The following is a 15112-nucleotide window of genomic DNA, read 5'->3' as shown; positions in this document are numbered from 1 at the left end:
TCTTTTGTTCATGCCTGAAATTAGAGGTCTAGTAATGGGCAGCTAATGGCGAGGATGCTTGGGAGACTGACTTATCAGAAGCTAGCTGAAGCATAAATAGGTAATGAGGCTGCCTGGCTTCCTGAATGGAGATGAGAAAATGGGACCTGGTGCCAGCACAGCTCAGCCCTCCTGCTGACTGGAACAAGGGCCACTGGAGAAGAAGGACCTCAGGATCTAGAAAGTCACAGAGTCTAGGGTTGTCAACAGATGCAGGGGATGTTGCTTAAGAAATCATCTTATTCAACATCTATACCACCTAACCTTTGCCCTTGGGTAGAAACCCCCCAAATAGATTATGTTTATATCAACGGTGGAAAAAAAATAAAACAACCCTCTAAATAGAGCCAACAAGAACTGAAGTTTGAGATGGAAGGCAAGGAGGAGGAAGTAAAAGTCAAAATATTGGAGCTCAGTGGGTTTGAGAAACATTTCTACAAGGAACTTGGTTGACTGTCCACCACAAAGTGGACACTAAATAGCATCGGTCTTGGTTCTTTTTGTTTTGTTTTGTTTTGTTTTTTAAATAAAATGGCAATGATTGGAATCTCCATGTTATTTATCTGAGTTCCTCATGTGTGGCCTGGTTTCTACTTCCCTTTTTCTTCTCTTCCTTAAATAAAAACTTGAAAACTTCTGTTGTTTTCGGTTGAACTCAGTAAAGTTTAGGTAGAGAATTTTCAGAACATTCATGTTACTTGTAAAGAGTACTCGAGAGTGTTGAGTGTGTTGGTTACACGTCTGTCGGCTCAGCCCGGGGCCTGAAGCGGGGATGTTGCTGGGAATTTGACGTCTTCCTGGGCTACAAAGCAAGCACAAAGCCAGTTAAAGATAGAACGTGAAAGCGTGTCTCAAGAAAACAGAAAGCCGGGGCTGGTGAGATGGCTCAGTGGGTAAGAGCACCCAACTGCTCTTCCGAAGGTCCGGAGTTCAAATCCCAGCAACCACATGGTGGCTCATAACCATCCGTAACGAGATCTGGTGCCCGCTTCTGGAGTGTCTGAAGATAGCTACAGTGTACTTACATATAATAAATAAATCTTTAAAAAAAAAAAAAGAAAACAGAAAGCCATGTTTAGGAAATCAGTAAGTAGACGTGGATCATCAGTGTCAGTAATAACCTTTGTTACTATTGCTTATAAATAGAAAAGGAATGTAAAGTTCTGTATATTGAATATCTCTTACCACAAAGGGCTGCACATCCATGTCTTAGTGTTCTTTGGATGAACAGTGCATTTCTTAGAATGGTGATTTTCACTCTGTCCTCCCTTAGACTCACATGGGGGTCACTGTCAAAGATGTCACCTTAGGGTTGTTCACTGTAGACCAAACAAACCAGAATTGCAGAGTCCACAGCACAGGCTCCAGTGCATCTATTGAAGTTTTCTTAGGGAGAATTCAGCATGTGGCCAGTGTTGAGATGTTCCTTCATCCCTTCAGTTTAGGCCTGACCTTCCCAAACTGATTCCTCAGACTGTCTGACTGCGGTGCAGCATTTCTCATGATTTCCTGTGCTGACTGGACCTAAGTTTTGAACCTTTGTTGGTCTTTTACGTGGTGTGCGTACGCTGCTTTCTCAGTCTACGGAGCACCAAGTCACAGCAGGCTACATTGCAGACAGAGAGCTGCTGTTACCATTACTCACACTGTTAGGGCACATTTGCATATTTTGTAACCATTTGTTAGCGTTTGACTGTGGGACTTTAGGGGGAGGGTGCAAGGACTGCATCTCACTCATCTTCATACCCCCAGGTCAAAACTCTAAAGGATGAATGGACCCACTGACTTGTTAACAAGTCCACACAATGTGCATCATTGCTTTCTGCTCTCTCAGAGATGAGTACTTTGGGTCAGAGGCCCTCTGGAAAGACTTGTTCCAGTTATTCACTTATAGATGAAAGAACCAGCATTTCATCCTGGATTAGCTCTTTAAAGTCATTTTTAAAAACTTTTTTATTGATTCTTTGTGAATTTCACATCCTGCACCCCAAACCATTTATCTCCTAGTCCCTGCATATCTGCCCTCTACCCTTGCAACCTCCCCTCTAGAAGAAAATGAAAAGTGAAAAAAAAAAAACAAAACCTCTCCCTGGAAGCCACAGTGTGTCCCAGTGTGTCACACAGTATACCTTTTTGCCCAGACAGCTTTACTTGCAAATGTTCATTGCAAAGAATCTTTGGTCTGGACCAAGGCCTCTGGCTTCTGCTATACTATCAATATTGGGTCCCCACTTGGACATCCTGTTGTTGCTCTGTCATAGAGATCCTGCAGCTTTGGTTCTGCTGGACAGACTCCTTCATGTGCTCCGGGAGCTCACAGATAGGGTAAATGGTGGGGTGGGTCAACTCAAAGTCCTGGATCTAGGCCTGGGTTGTAGGTGAGTTGACCAGCCCTCCTTTGCCCAAGCCACTGGGGCCTGTTTGCCAGACAGAAACCAGAGATGTATTTATCAGAGGGTCATCAATACAGAAACATGAATGATATCACTTACATCATCTATGTTGTTGTGTTAGCTCACTCTCCTAGCTAATGCCCTGTGTACAGTTCTTCACAAGATTGTCTGAGATCTTAGCTGCCTGACTACTCTGATTCACATGGCCACACAAATGCTACTGCGAAGAATAGCAATCTTGGTGGACTGGGGTTTCAGTCTCAAGCCTCTGACAAAAGTTTACTTGAGGCAGTGGGGTAATGGGTAGGGCGAAAGAGAGGCTATTTCTTATGATGTCAAAAAAGGGCTAACATGTACAAGTGTTACTTGTTATTGGCTGTTGTCTTTTATTAAACTAAAGATACTAGACTTCTAGGAATCCATCAACTGACAGATTATTTAAGAAACAAGAATAGCTAAAGGTTCTGCTGCATACTTACAGTCTTTTTAATAATGTTAATTAGGCCGGGCGTGGTGGCGCACACCTTTAATCCCAGCATTTGGGAGGCAGAGGCAGGTGGATTTCTGAGTTCGAGGCCAGCCTGGTCTACAAAGTGAGTTCCAGGACAACCAGGACTACACAGAGAAACCCTGTCTCGAAAAAAAAAAAATAAATAAAATAATGTTAATTACTTTTACAATTACGTTGCATAATACCATTTGGTTGGTAAACTTCCCGATCCATTGCTAGTCACTGATTTATGTTCGGGTTGAAATCACTTAAGAACCTTTGCTTTTGTCAATGTTTAATTTTTACCATGAATGTTTTACTGCCCGCTTACTTTTTTTTTTTTTTTTTTAAAGTTGCTAATACGGCAATCTTGAAAAATTAAATTTTAACCTCTGGCTTATATAGGTTGGCTCTGGTTTACTGACTTTAGATGATGTCAAGAGAAAAGGACAGGATGCCAAGAAGCTGAATTTATAGGGAACGCGGTGTTATATTAACTTTGTATTTAAATTTCAGATGTTTCTGTGAATACTAACAGGTCCCAATCTGGAAATCATATCAAGTTCCTTGGGTCCTACAATTCTATGATTCATTTTTGAAATTAGAAATTAAAATTAACCTTATGTAATTATACAGATTTATTAAGGGTTCTTACCATCTGGATAGTTTGAAAAATATTATTACATTTTCCTTCTGCAGCCTTTGTTTTACAACTCCTGTATAGATTGTTAGCCATATTTTTCATACCTGTATCAACTATTCAGTGAAAAATGGATACTTATTTATATACTAAACTGTAAGCCTGAGTTTCTAAGCTTTTAATTAGATTGGTCTTAGAGCATGCTTCGTGTGTCAGATGAGGTCCTATTGAGTTCTAAAACAGAAGTCCAAAGCTTGTTTTTCATGTTCAGTTTTCTTTCTGTAGCCACTAAAAATGCAGTCCAGAGATCATTCTCATATCTCTAAAGATGTTTCTGTCGTAATTATCACTTACCAGAAATCGTGAAAACCTACATGTACCTCTGAACCACAGAACGACAGCAAGGCCTTTAGGTAAGGTGGAGAGGCCTTCTGGGAGCTAGGTGCCTGACCGGCCACCAACTGGTGTCCTTGGCAGTGACTTTTGCCCATATGTGCCTCATTCTTCCTGTTTATAAGATAAAAGGATTCTATGATTCCAGTTCTAGGAGTCTTTTCAGTATTATTCCGTAATGCTGAAGTGTTTTAACAGCTTTTTAAAATAAGAAATGAAGAGCTGAGGTGGTAGAATACAGGGCTTGGCACAGCCAAGGCAAGAATTGAGGATGATCCTGCTTCATTAAAACTGTTGGGTAATAAGCTTGACTCTCAATGCTAGAGGACTCCAGGGCAATTCTACTTAATGTATTACTTCGGCAGTATATCCCAAGGAAGTGCCCGCCTTTCCCGTTTGGATTACTTATATACTAGACGTATGAAGTCAGCTCCCAAATGCCAGAACACCACATAGAATACAAAGATACTACACTTGCATTTATCTTACGGCTGGTGTGGTATTGTGGTTGGATGAGGTTTGACTGTGTCTCCCGAAGGTCCATGAGCTACAAGTACGGTCCCAGCACTGACTTGGCTGAAGCAGTGGATCCTGGAGGGAGCTACTTAGACTATAAGCATGGTGTGGCCACCTTAGGTAGGCCTCCTCTGATTGAGTTAGTTCTCATGGGAGCGGTTCATTTTTTGAGACAGGGTCTCACCATGTAGCCCTGGCTGCTCTAGAATTTGCTGTGTAGACCAAGCTAACATCAATCTCAGAGGTCCGCCTGTTTTCGTGTCCTGGTCCCAAGTGTTGGGATTAAAGACACATGGCATCCTGCCTGACCCACAAAAGTGGCGTTTTTTGTAAAACGAGACCATTGCAGGTTCTTTGCCTGCTTCCCTATCACATGTTGCAGCCCGGGGTCCTTCTTGAGGAGGCAGATGTTTGGCCATCTGGCCATTTGGACTTGTCACCCATCAGAATTGTGAGCAACATAAGCCTATGTTTTTATCTCTTACTCAGTGATGTGTATTTTGTTGTAGCAACATAAAGGAGTAATAGTTCCCGAAGGCCTCTGTGTAGAATTTGATACTTGTGACCAAACAAGTGTCAACCCCGCTGCTGTGGATGCCTTGATTTTAACCCAGCAATGGAGGAAAATATCATGCAACATTGGTTCAATGAATGTTTTGAAATTGTTTTCCTAAGTGTTCAAAAGCAGTGCTAGGAACCCTGTATGAGTTCCCTGTTATGGTTATAACACCTTGCTCAAAACACAGTGTCTTAAAAAAAAAAAAAAATCGTACAGTCCTGAAGTTCTGGAAAACATTGGCTGTCCTTCAGGGGGGCTTGCCTTTTCAAACCTTTTTAAGTGTTCACAGAGGCCAGCGGATAACTTGATGACTTCTCCTTCCGCCATGTGGGTTCTGAGGATTATACTCTGGTTTCAAGCTGGGCAGCAAGTATCCTAAACCACTGAGCTGTCTTGATGGCTCAGCCTTTTGGGGGCCTGGAGGGACAATTGCTCTTTGAAGTCTCAGGAGACTGCCCTTGTGCCCGATTATGCCACCAATCTCACATCGCTCTGCTCTCTACTCAAGTCAGCACATCTCCTCTGTTGCCTTCTTGCTCCCTCTTATAAAAGCTGATGTTATCAGACAGAAGCCCCCCTTGTGACCCAGCATAGTCTCCCCATAAGTCCTCAGCTTAGTAGTTGCTTTTGATGACCTCTCTGTAAGGCCATGTATTCCCAGTCCCGGGGCAAGAGTTTGGACCTTGTGCAGGGCCATTATTCTGCCTTCCTGTCATTGTCATACCTCTCTGACTCACTACCTCAGAAAGGTCTTCTGAGACCACCCCGAGACCAGCATCCATTTTATTAACTCTTTTTTTCCCCACCTCACACCAGTCAGAATGGCTAAGATCAAAAACTCAGGTGACAGCAGATGCTGGCGAGGATGTGGAGAAAGAGAAGCACTCCTCCATTGCTGGTGGGATTGAATGCTGGTACAACCACTCTGGAAATCAGTGTGGTGGTTCCTCAGAAAATTGGACATAGTACTACCTGAGGACCCAGCTATACAGAAAAATTTGTTGACTCTTAAGAGAGTGGTTATATTTTTTAAACTTATTTTTTTAAAATCTAAGTGATAAGTCACTTTCTGTCTCTGCGTAGTAGGCAGGTAGAGCAGAAACATGGTCAGTCTAACTTCTCCTAGCACATGGAGTACCGTCAGAGAAGTTTGTTCAGCTCATCTTTCTGAATATAGCTTTTGAAAAATTACCTTATGTTATAACTGTATTAAGTAATACACACTTAAAAATGCCTGAACCTTAGTTAAAATAAGATTTTCTTTGATTTCCTTTGAATTTAAGTTTTCCCTTGGGTACTGACTGAGGCCTGTAGAAACAAAAACCAAAAACCAAACAAAAACACAGATGTAAAAAGGAACTGCAGGAAGAAAATTTGTAAAAATCAGACTGAATTACTCTGTGAAAAATGAATAGTACTAGAGGATATTATGTTAAGTGAGGTAAGCCATGCAGAAAGACAAGTACTTCTTTTTTTTTTCTGTCTTTTTTTTTTTTTAATTTTCTTTATTTACATTTCAAATGCTATCCCAAAAGTTCCCTATACCCTCCCCCACCCCTGCCCCTGCTCCCCTACCCACCCACTCCCACTTCTTGGCCCTGGCATTCCCCTGTGCTGGGTCATATAAAGTTTGCAAGACCAAGGGGCCTCTCTTCCCAATGATGGCCGATTAGGCCATCTTCTGCTACAAATGCAGCTAGAGACACGAGCTCAGGGGGTACTGGTTAGTTCATATTGTTGTTCCACCTACAGGATTGCAGCCCCCTTCAGGTCCTTGGGTACTTTCTCTAGCTCCTCCATTGGGGGCCCTGTGTTCCATCCAATAGCTGACTGTGAGCATCCATTTCGGTGTTTGCCAGGCACTGGCATAGCCTCATAAGAGGCCGCAATATCAGGGTCCCTTCAGCAGAATCTTGCTGGCATGTGCATTAGTATCTGGGTTTGGTGGCTGATGATGGGATGGATCCCCAGATAGGGTAGTCTCTGGATAGTCCATCCTTTCATCTTAGCTCTAAATTTTGTCTCTCTACTTATATCCTTTCATGGGTATTTTGTTCTTTATTCTAAGGAGGAATGAAGTATCCACACGATGGTTTTCCTTCTTCTGTTTTGCAAAATGTATCTTGGGTATTCTAAGTTTCTGGGCTAATATCCGCTTATCAGTGAGTGCATATCTAGTGACTTCTTTTGTGATTGGGTTACCTCACTAAGGATGATATCCTCAAGACAAGTACTTCTTACTGTTTCTCACATATGATAGCTTAAAATGTTAGTCTAGAAGAAGAGGAAGAGGTCGGGAGGGAGAGAGGGAGGAGGAGGAGGAGGAGGAGGAAGGAAAGAAGGGGAAGAAAGAAGAGGAGGAGGGAGAGAAAGAAGAGGAAGTGGGGAGGGGAGGAGGAAGGAGAGGAATAATAGTAATTATTAGAAGCTAGGAAGAAAGGAGTGAAAAGGAGATAGCACGAGGTTGTATAACAGGTACCACACACATATGGGGGCATAATAAGCTCTCCTGTACTATAGGGTGATGAGAGTTCACAGTAAGCTCTTAGATATTTTATGAAAAATTGTAAGAGAAGAGCTCAGAGGCTCCAAATATTAAGAAATGGTAAAGAAATAGAAATTCTAATCACCCTGATACAATTTTATAAAAATGTTTTAAAATATTACACTGTACCGCAGACAGATAACCAATTATCACATGCGAATTAACAAGGAAAAAAGAATTAGAATGAACGAAAACAGTAGATACATTACTAAAATTAATGTCAGCATTACCGGACTCTGAGCTATCAAACCACCGTGGCCTGTTCACCACGGATTTACGATGTTAATATTTACAATTCAGAGGAGACGGAGATAAAAGCTGTTACAGTCACATAAGGGCCCGGGAAGAGGAGAAGAGGGAGAGGTTCATTTTAATTGAGTCATCAGTTCTGGTAAGTAGGCCTTTCCTGATGCAGCTCCCAAAACGTGACCTTAGTGCTTTAGGAAGCCCAAGGAGCTTTCAAGCGGAGAGTAAACTGTCTATTGACCTGGCAGTTGGAGCAAGCAGGCCTAATGGGAAGACTGCATCCAGGAAGCAGGTAATTTGTAGTCGTGTCATGGTTTACTTGGCATCAAGGTAAATAATAAGACAGCCTGTTAGTGAGCTACTCCAGAAATCCTGAGTGGGCTCCTACTGCTGGGCAGCGCCAAGCCCTTCACTTCATCCTGCTCTGCAGTGAGGAGAGAGATGGAAGTCTGTGGGAGAGGAGTGCTGTGGACCGAACCGGGCCATCCGAAAGCTCATGTACTGGAGCCATCACCTTGTGTGGCTATCCATGAAGGCGGGGTTTTAAAAGAGGAGATTAAGGTTAAATGGGGTTATCTCGGGTCCCGAATCCAAGAGGACTCCTATCCTTAGGAGAAAGAGGAGTGACTCAGAGTTCAGGCACGAAGGGTGCATGAGAACATGGTGAGGCCACACAGAGGCCTTGGGAGAACCTGCCAGCCTCTGTCCAGGGACATCCATCCTCCAGAACTGTGGATAAGGGACTCTCTGTTATTTAAGTCACCCCATCTGTGGTCTTCTGTTAGGGCCTCTGTGGCAGTTTCTAGGGTGAGGGATAGTGACCTGAGTCCTGAAATTCAGAGAAGGTTGTTTTCAGGAAATCCCTGAGGTCAAGGGTCTGGTGCAGAAAAGCTCTCAGGAGTAGTGAGTAAAAGATGCGGGCAATGTTGTTCTTCTGAACTAGAGAAGAGATGAAAGAAGTCCGTGTGGATAGGGTGCAGGGAGGACCACTGTGCTTGGGGTGGGCAGGAGCTGTTGGTGTGGTAGAAAAGCACGGATCTTCGATAGAACAGCGAGTTGTAAGAAGTGCCTCCAAGGACAATGGTAGATGAAGGAAGCCAGGGCTTGGTGGTACCTGGAGCTGGCTGAGAAGGGTGAGAGGAGTTGGGTTGGACTAACTGATGAGGCTGAAGGTATCTGAACTCTTTGTTTTCCTGGTTAGAGGGAGACTGGGAGCTTAGGAACCGGTGTACAGGACTCTCCTGCCCACGTTCTTTCAGATACTGTTCAATAGAATCATCTCGTTGCCCCAGAAAGCTCTGTTATTGCCAGTTAGGCCCTCTTTCTTTCCACCGCGTCCTGAATGTAGCGAGCGTGAAGTCCAGGGCTGGTTGCAGCCCCACTGATGCCCTGTCCTGAGATGCTGGTTCTTGCATTGGCAACACCATCAGCTTCATTTACTACACGAGGCTACTGAGGTGGGCTCAGCTCTAACACAGTGTCCACTGTTTCTCTTCAGGATAGCATTTATACGTGTTTATTTTAGAAAATTAGGCACATACAAACAAACAGACCTGAGAGCACACAAACATACAAACAGAAGAGTAACCACTATGGAAATCTGGCAGTCCATAGTCTACTGCTTAGAGCTAGCGACTGTTGGTACTCGGAGTGCAAGAAAAAAGCTGTTTTCTTTCCTGCAGTTTATGGCCATGATCATCCAATATGCAAATATTAATATGGTTAGAGCCCCTGCTTGTTGTCAGAATTCGTATGATGACACAGTGAACAGTGATTATTTTTGTCATAGAAACATTGTGTGGGGGGGGTGATATTCTCAGGATGTAAAAAATCTTAAAGTTTGCTCTTAGAAAGAGGTGGAAACTTCTTTGAAATTAGGTCTCACCACTTAGAACTGGAATGTTATTTTAAAAGTATAAGTTAGAAGTTTGATGAAGGATTTTTTTTTAAATTTTAGTTTAAATGTCTTCCTTTAAGTAGATAATATTTACTGTATTATTTCACTCTTGAATGAAGTGCAGTTTCCTTTCTGAGGTACCAAGCTTAATTTTGAAAGAGCTGCTCATAGACGAGAGAATAGTGCAGTAAAGTTGGGTATGCAGTGTTTCATGAAGAAGGACAAAGCGGAAAAGCAGAGTGATGGTAATTAACTTCGAGCCGGCGAGCACTCGGCTTCCAGGAAGGCCCGCCGCTTTGCTCTGATATGCCATCCTTTATCCTCCTCATTGAACTGTTGTCTCATTTCTGATGCCAGGAGCCTTTTAGAAACATCTTAAGGAATGCTCACATCTGGTCACCACAGCAGCCTAGTAAATCCGCTTTACCTTTCTGATGTTGCAGCTGACGCACGTGGACAAGGCAAGCTTCCGGGTGGATGCCTTTGGAACCTCGTTCATTCTTGATGTTCTACTGAACCAGTAAGTGCCTGCTGCTGAGCTGTCTTCACATCAGATATACTGCCCAGGGACGTCAAGGTGTCCGTGCTGGTAGTAGTAGGACACGAATGCGCATTAGAAGTTGGACCACTTTACCAGGTCACTTTCACAAACATGGAATGGAAGGCAAGGGTTCTTCCGGCACCTGCATCATAAGAACATGTATGACCTGAGCTTCCGATGGATGAGAGATTAGGAAAATACACTTAAGGCAGTAAAAGCCCTTTTCTCTCTCTGTGTGTGCTTGTATGTGGACATATCCATGTATACACGGGTTCATTTGTTTATAGGTGGGTATGGAGGTCAGAGGACAATTGGTGGAATTTGGTTCTCACCGTTTGGGTCCCAGCCATTGAAATCAGACCCTCAGGATTGGTAGCAGGCACCATGGCCTGCTGAACTGCTGGGCCATCTTAACCGTTTTGTTCTTGTGGTTTTGAGAGAAAGGGTGGGGGGAGGGGAGAGAGAGGGAGAGAGTCTTTTCACTCATGTGCATTCTGCCCAGTTTGCTTATGTTCTTTGAAGAATTCTGTGTACAAAACCACATATGACCATATTTTCCAGAACAAAAATAAAAGGCTTATAAATCTACACCACAAGACCAAGCATGGCCTTTGTCACCCTTTGTCACCTTTATAAGTGACTTTTATGAGGGACAAACCCACAGGCTTGAACACCCATAGTCCCAGCTCCTAGGAGGAGGAGGCAGGACTGCTGTGGAGTGTAAGGCCAGCCAGGGCGAACAGGGAGACCCTGCCTTGAACAGACCAAACACAAGGGCACCTACCCTGACTAAATAAATAAATAAATAAATAAATAAATAAGTAAAACCAGGACCCTCTTTGTTCAGATTCAAGTGTGCCCCTTGGTCCTGCCCACTGCTTTAAGAGTCTTGAAAGGGGTGGGGCAAAAAGTAGATTTTAAAAAAGATACTGGTATGAAAATATTAGAAAATGTTTTTCTTTTTGACCTGGTATCTATACTAAATGTAGGTGGTAGGTAGCTATTTCCTTTTTAAATTTTTCTTTATTCTTGAATTCATACATATGTACAATGAAATACTGTATAACTGTAACCATAGTTACTCTGTTTTTTCCACACCTACTTCTCTATTTCTTATATCACCTGAGCACATCCTTTTCCCAACTTTGTGCTCCCTTAAATTACAAACTGAATCTAGTTAGTACCGTTCACATATGGATGGATATGGGATTGTTCATCGGAGCATAAGCCACATCTTTAAAATGATTGTCCAACTCTCAGAAACTTACTGCCACTAACTACTCAGTCATCACCCACAGTACCTACGCTGGCATTCTGGCTGGCTTGATCTTATGCAGGATGTACGCAGGCGACTCCAACTGCCTCTGTTCATGGGTGCGTGTGCATATCATAGCCACTTGCTATGGTGAAGAGACGCCATGACCAAGGCGACTCGTATAAAAGAAAGCATTGAACAGCTTCAGAGGGTCTCCCATTACCATCATGGCGAGGAGCATGGTGCATTGCAAGCGTACTTGATGCTGGGGAAGTAGCTAAGTATTCTACATCCTGGTCTGCAGGCAACAGGCAGAGACACACTCCATAAGCCCACCTCCAACAAGGCCACACCTCATAATTCTTCTAATCTTTCTCGTAGTACCATTCTCTGGTGGCTGCCACAGTCTCGAAGACAGCATTCCGTAGCACTCTTCCCCATCCTCCAGGCCTTACATCTTCTTCTGCCTAATTTTCCAAGACGTTCCTTTGTGTGTGTGTGTGTGTGTGTGTGTGTGTGTGTGTGTAAGGCATGATAAAGTAGGGTTTGAGCACTATGTCCCATATTCTTGGTACTTTGACCAGTTAGGTATCACTCCATTGATTGCTGACTAATGACAAAGAAGTTTCTTTGACCCAAGTTGAGAGCAGCCAGGGTCTGTGGGTATAAACATAGAAGCACAGATATTTAGAAAGCATTTTAACATCATGACCATTGATGTTAAGAGAGTAACAGTAGAGGGTTCTTCTCTGGGCTGGTCGCCTCCTAGCCATGGGCTAAAGAACTTTTACAGTACCAGAAAAGGAATTTCACTCCGTGGAGCAGGACTGAAATCTGGTTAGAGCGTTATGACATAGCTCACACCAGTGGCATCGTTACTGCACCACGGGGCACAACTTGCCTGTCAGGTTGGAGTTGCAGTGTGCAGAGCATGGGTAAAGCCATGATGTGTTTTCTCGTCCATCAGCCTGGGCAGCACCTTACAGCATGGCCCATGATGTGTGTGTGTGTGTGTGTGTGTGTGTGTGTGTGTGCGCGCGCGCGCACGCGTGCATGCACATATTTATGTGTGCGCTTGTGTGTGCACGTGTGAGCATGTGTGTATATGTGTGTGTGCACACCTGTGCATATGTGTATGCATGCGCACACATATGTGTGCATGTGTGTTGTTTTCATCAATAGGATCTTACAATCCAGTAAATCCTCCTAAGTAATGGGAAAAAGAGCACAGCTAAATTATAATAAGGTCAATGACAATAGTCTCTGTTATTTTTCAGATTTCTGGGATCTCCCTGACCAAATAACTTGTAGGGAGGCATCTCATGACTTATACTGCAACTTATACTTAATAATCCATGCAGTCTGCCAATTGTCTATTAAATACAGAGTATTCCATTTTAACTCCTTTTTTTAAAGTTATGTTTTGGAACTAGCTTACTAATTAGTAGGTTTCTGTAGGCTTTTTCATATATCATTCATTTTGCATAACCCACTCCACACTGCTCTTCTCTCTGTGCCCTGACCTCATCCCCATTTAATTCATCAACTTGCAGGATTATCCACTCACACACCATTTTAAATTTCACCTGTGTTCTTCTGTCCCTCCAATTATTATCTTTTAGCTGGGTTGTGAGATAGGAGACTTCTATGTGGTTTAACCCCTCAGGGTGAGCCCCCCTTCACTCTCCCTGTTTAATCCCTGGTCATCCAACTTCCCCATTTCAGCTTTTCCTAAAGCTAATCTGCTTTCCCTCTTGCAAGCACCTCCCAAAGCTCTATCTAGTTTCCTGGCTTCTGCTTGTGCATTTAAACACACAAAAGAGAAGGTTTGAAGGCATGATCTGCATATGAGAGAAAAGAACATTTGTCTTCCTAGGCCTGAGGAGTTACCTTATTCAGTACTTTTTTTCTAGTTCCATTTATTTATGCAAATTTTATGATGTAATTTTTCTTTACAACTTAGCAACATTATATTGTACATAGGTGCTGTATTTTTCTTATCCATCCATCTTTTGGTACATGTATAGGTTGATTTCATTCTCTAGCTATTGTAAAGAGAATGACAGTGGACATAATGTGAAAGTGTCTCTGTAGTTGAGTATAAAGTGTGTTAGTAGCTATTTTTTCTATTCTATAAAAAACCGGTTTTTTTCTAACTTATTTTTAAGTAGAATTATTTTATTTTATTTTATTTTTTATTTTATTTCATGGTTTCTGTTTATCTCACTGCTGAGGCTCTATTGGTTTAGGAAGAAGCAAAGTAGAAATTGAATTTGCTTTTTAAAAGCTTTGGGCTCTTCTCTCATGAAGGAATTCAAGGACTCTGGAACAAAGAAAAAAATTTTTTCTTTTACTCCAAGAAAATGTTTAGCTGCATATCAGTTCTAGAATAGATTTAATTATACTTATTTTTAGGTTGAAATTGAAGAAAAAGAATCATTATGTAACATTCCTTCAAAACAGTCAGTAAGCCAGATTATCTATAATCAGATTATACAAGAGTCCATTCACCCTTTGGGTTGTAATTTTGCAGAAGGCATTTTAAAAATTCAGAAAGGCTAAAAGCAAGAAGCACAGCCAGTTCCTGTTTTGTCAGAGTTATGAAGGTTAGCAAGTGGCTTCCTTCATGGGTCACGGCTATGAAATTTCACTCTTTAGGACAGATACATTAATAACAGCAAACATATGGCCTCCTCCGCTATGATTAGTCCTGAGGCTAAACTGGACCTTCCGAAGGTCGGCAAAGGATAGAAGAAGGCTCAATAAAGACAACCAACGTGTCATCTGAGCAGTCCAGGCTAAGTCTTTTCCTGTAAATTACTCAACTGATTTTCAATGAGTGAATAATTAAACGGAATAGTGGGAACTTTTTCTTTTCCGTTCCCTGAGCGTTTTATGACAGGTTACCTGTCAAAATGACCCCTCTGTCAACAGACCCCGGAGAAGCAAATGCCACAAGCAGAGAGATGGGCTCTACTGGAGTGTGAAACCTAAGAGAACACTAGGAAGAGCTCGTTTTCTGAAGCCCTTGGTTTTTGGAAGAGATCCTCTGGTGCAGCTGTCAGGTCTGGGTTGATCCAACTCCAAGTTGTAGAGTGGATTTTTTAAATTATGGATTATTTCCCTCTTCTTATTTTAATAACATCCAGCCACTTTCTCTCTTACACTGTGAGCCTTAGTCCAATCTTTTTATTCTCTGTTTCACCGCAGGGATGACACCCAAGACTTAGAGGAGCTGACCACACTGGATAGAAGACAGCAGGGGTGGTGGGGTTGGGGTGGGGAAATCAAGGGCAGGAACAGAACTCTCAGATTTTGGTCAAATGGGCAAGTTCAGACTTGTCTTTAGGGCGATCACCTGCCAATTAGTAACTCTATGCCTTCTTTTCATTGGAGCCTTGAATTTATAGGAAAAATAGGGGTCCAGATAGATAAAAGACAGGATATGAATTAATTGGAAGTAAAATCTAGTTCTGGAAGTCCTCTCTCCCTCTCTCCCTCTCTCCCCCTCTCCCCCTCTCCCTCGCTCTTCCCCTCTCCCCCTCTCCCCTTTTCTCCCTCCCCTCTTTCCCTCTCTCCCTCCCTTCCCCTCTCCCCC

General features: G+C 42.7%; 1 protein-coding gene across 11 annotated transcripts in view; it reads left to right on the top strand.

Annotated features, from left to right (window-relative positions):
* The window catches only part of Adam22 (ADAM metallopeptidase domain 22), a 231769-nt gene that overhangs the window by 26483 nt on the left and 190174 nt on the right, over positions 1–15112 (top strand). For all 11 annotated transcript variants that reach the window (XM_021188464.2, XM_029534613.1, XM_029534614.1 and 8 more), the window contains exon 3: positions 10162–10238. In XM_021188464.2, the coding sequence (XP_021044123.1) occupies positions 10162–10238 (77 nt within the window). The remainder of the gene's footprint in view (positions 1–10161; positions 10239–15112) is intronic.

The sequence above is a fragment of the Mus pahari genome, chromosome 2 (assembly GCF_900095145.1).
Source record: "Mus pahari chromosome 2, PAHARI_EIJ_v1.1, whole genome shotgun sequence".
NCBI lineage: Eukaryota > Metazoa > Chordata > Mammalia > Rodentia > Muridae > Mus > Mus pahari.
The sequence above is the reverse complement of the archived record's forward strand: the minus strand, read 5'-3'. Positions and strand labels throughout refer to the sequence as shown.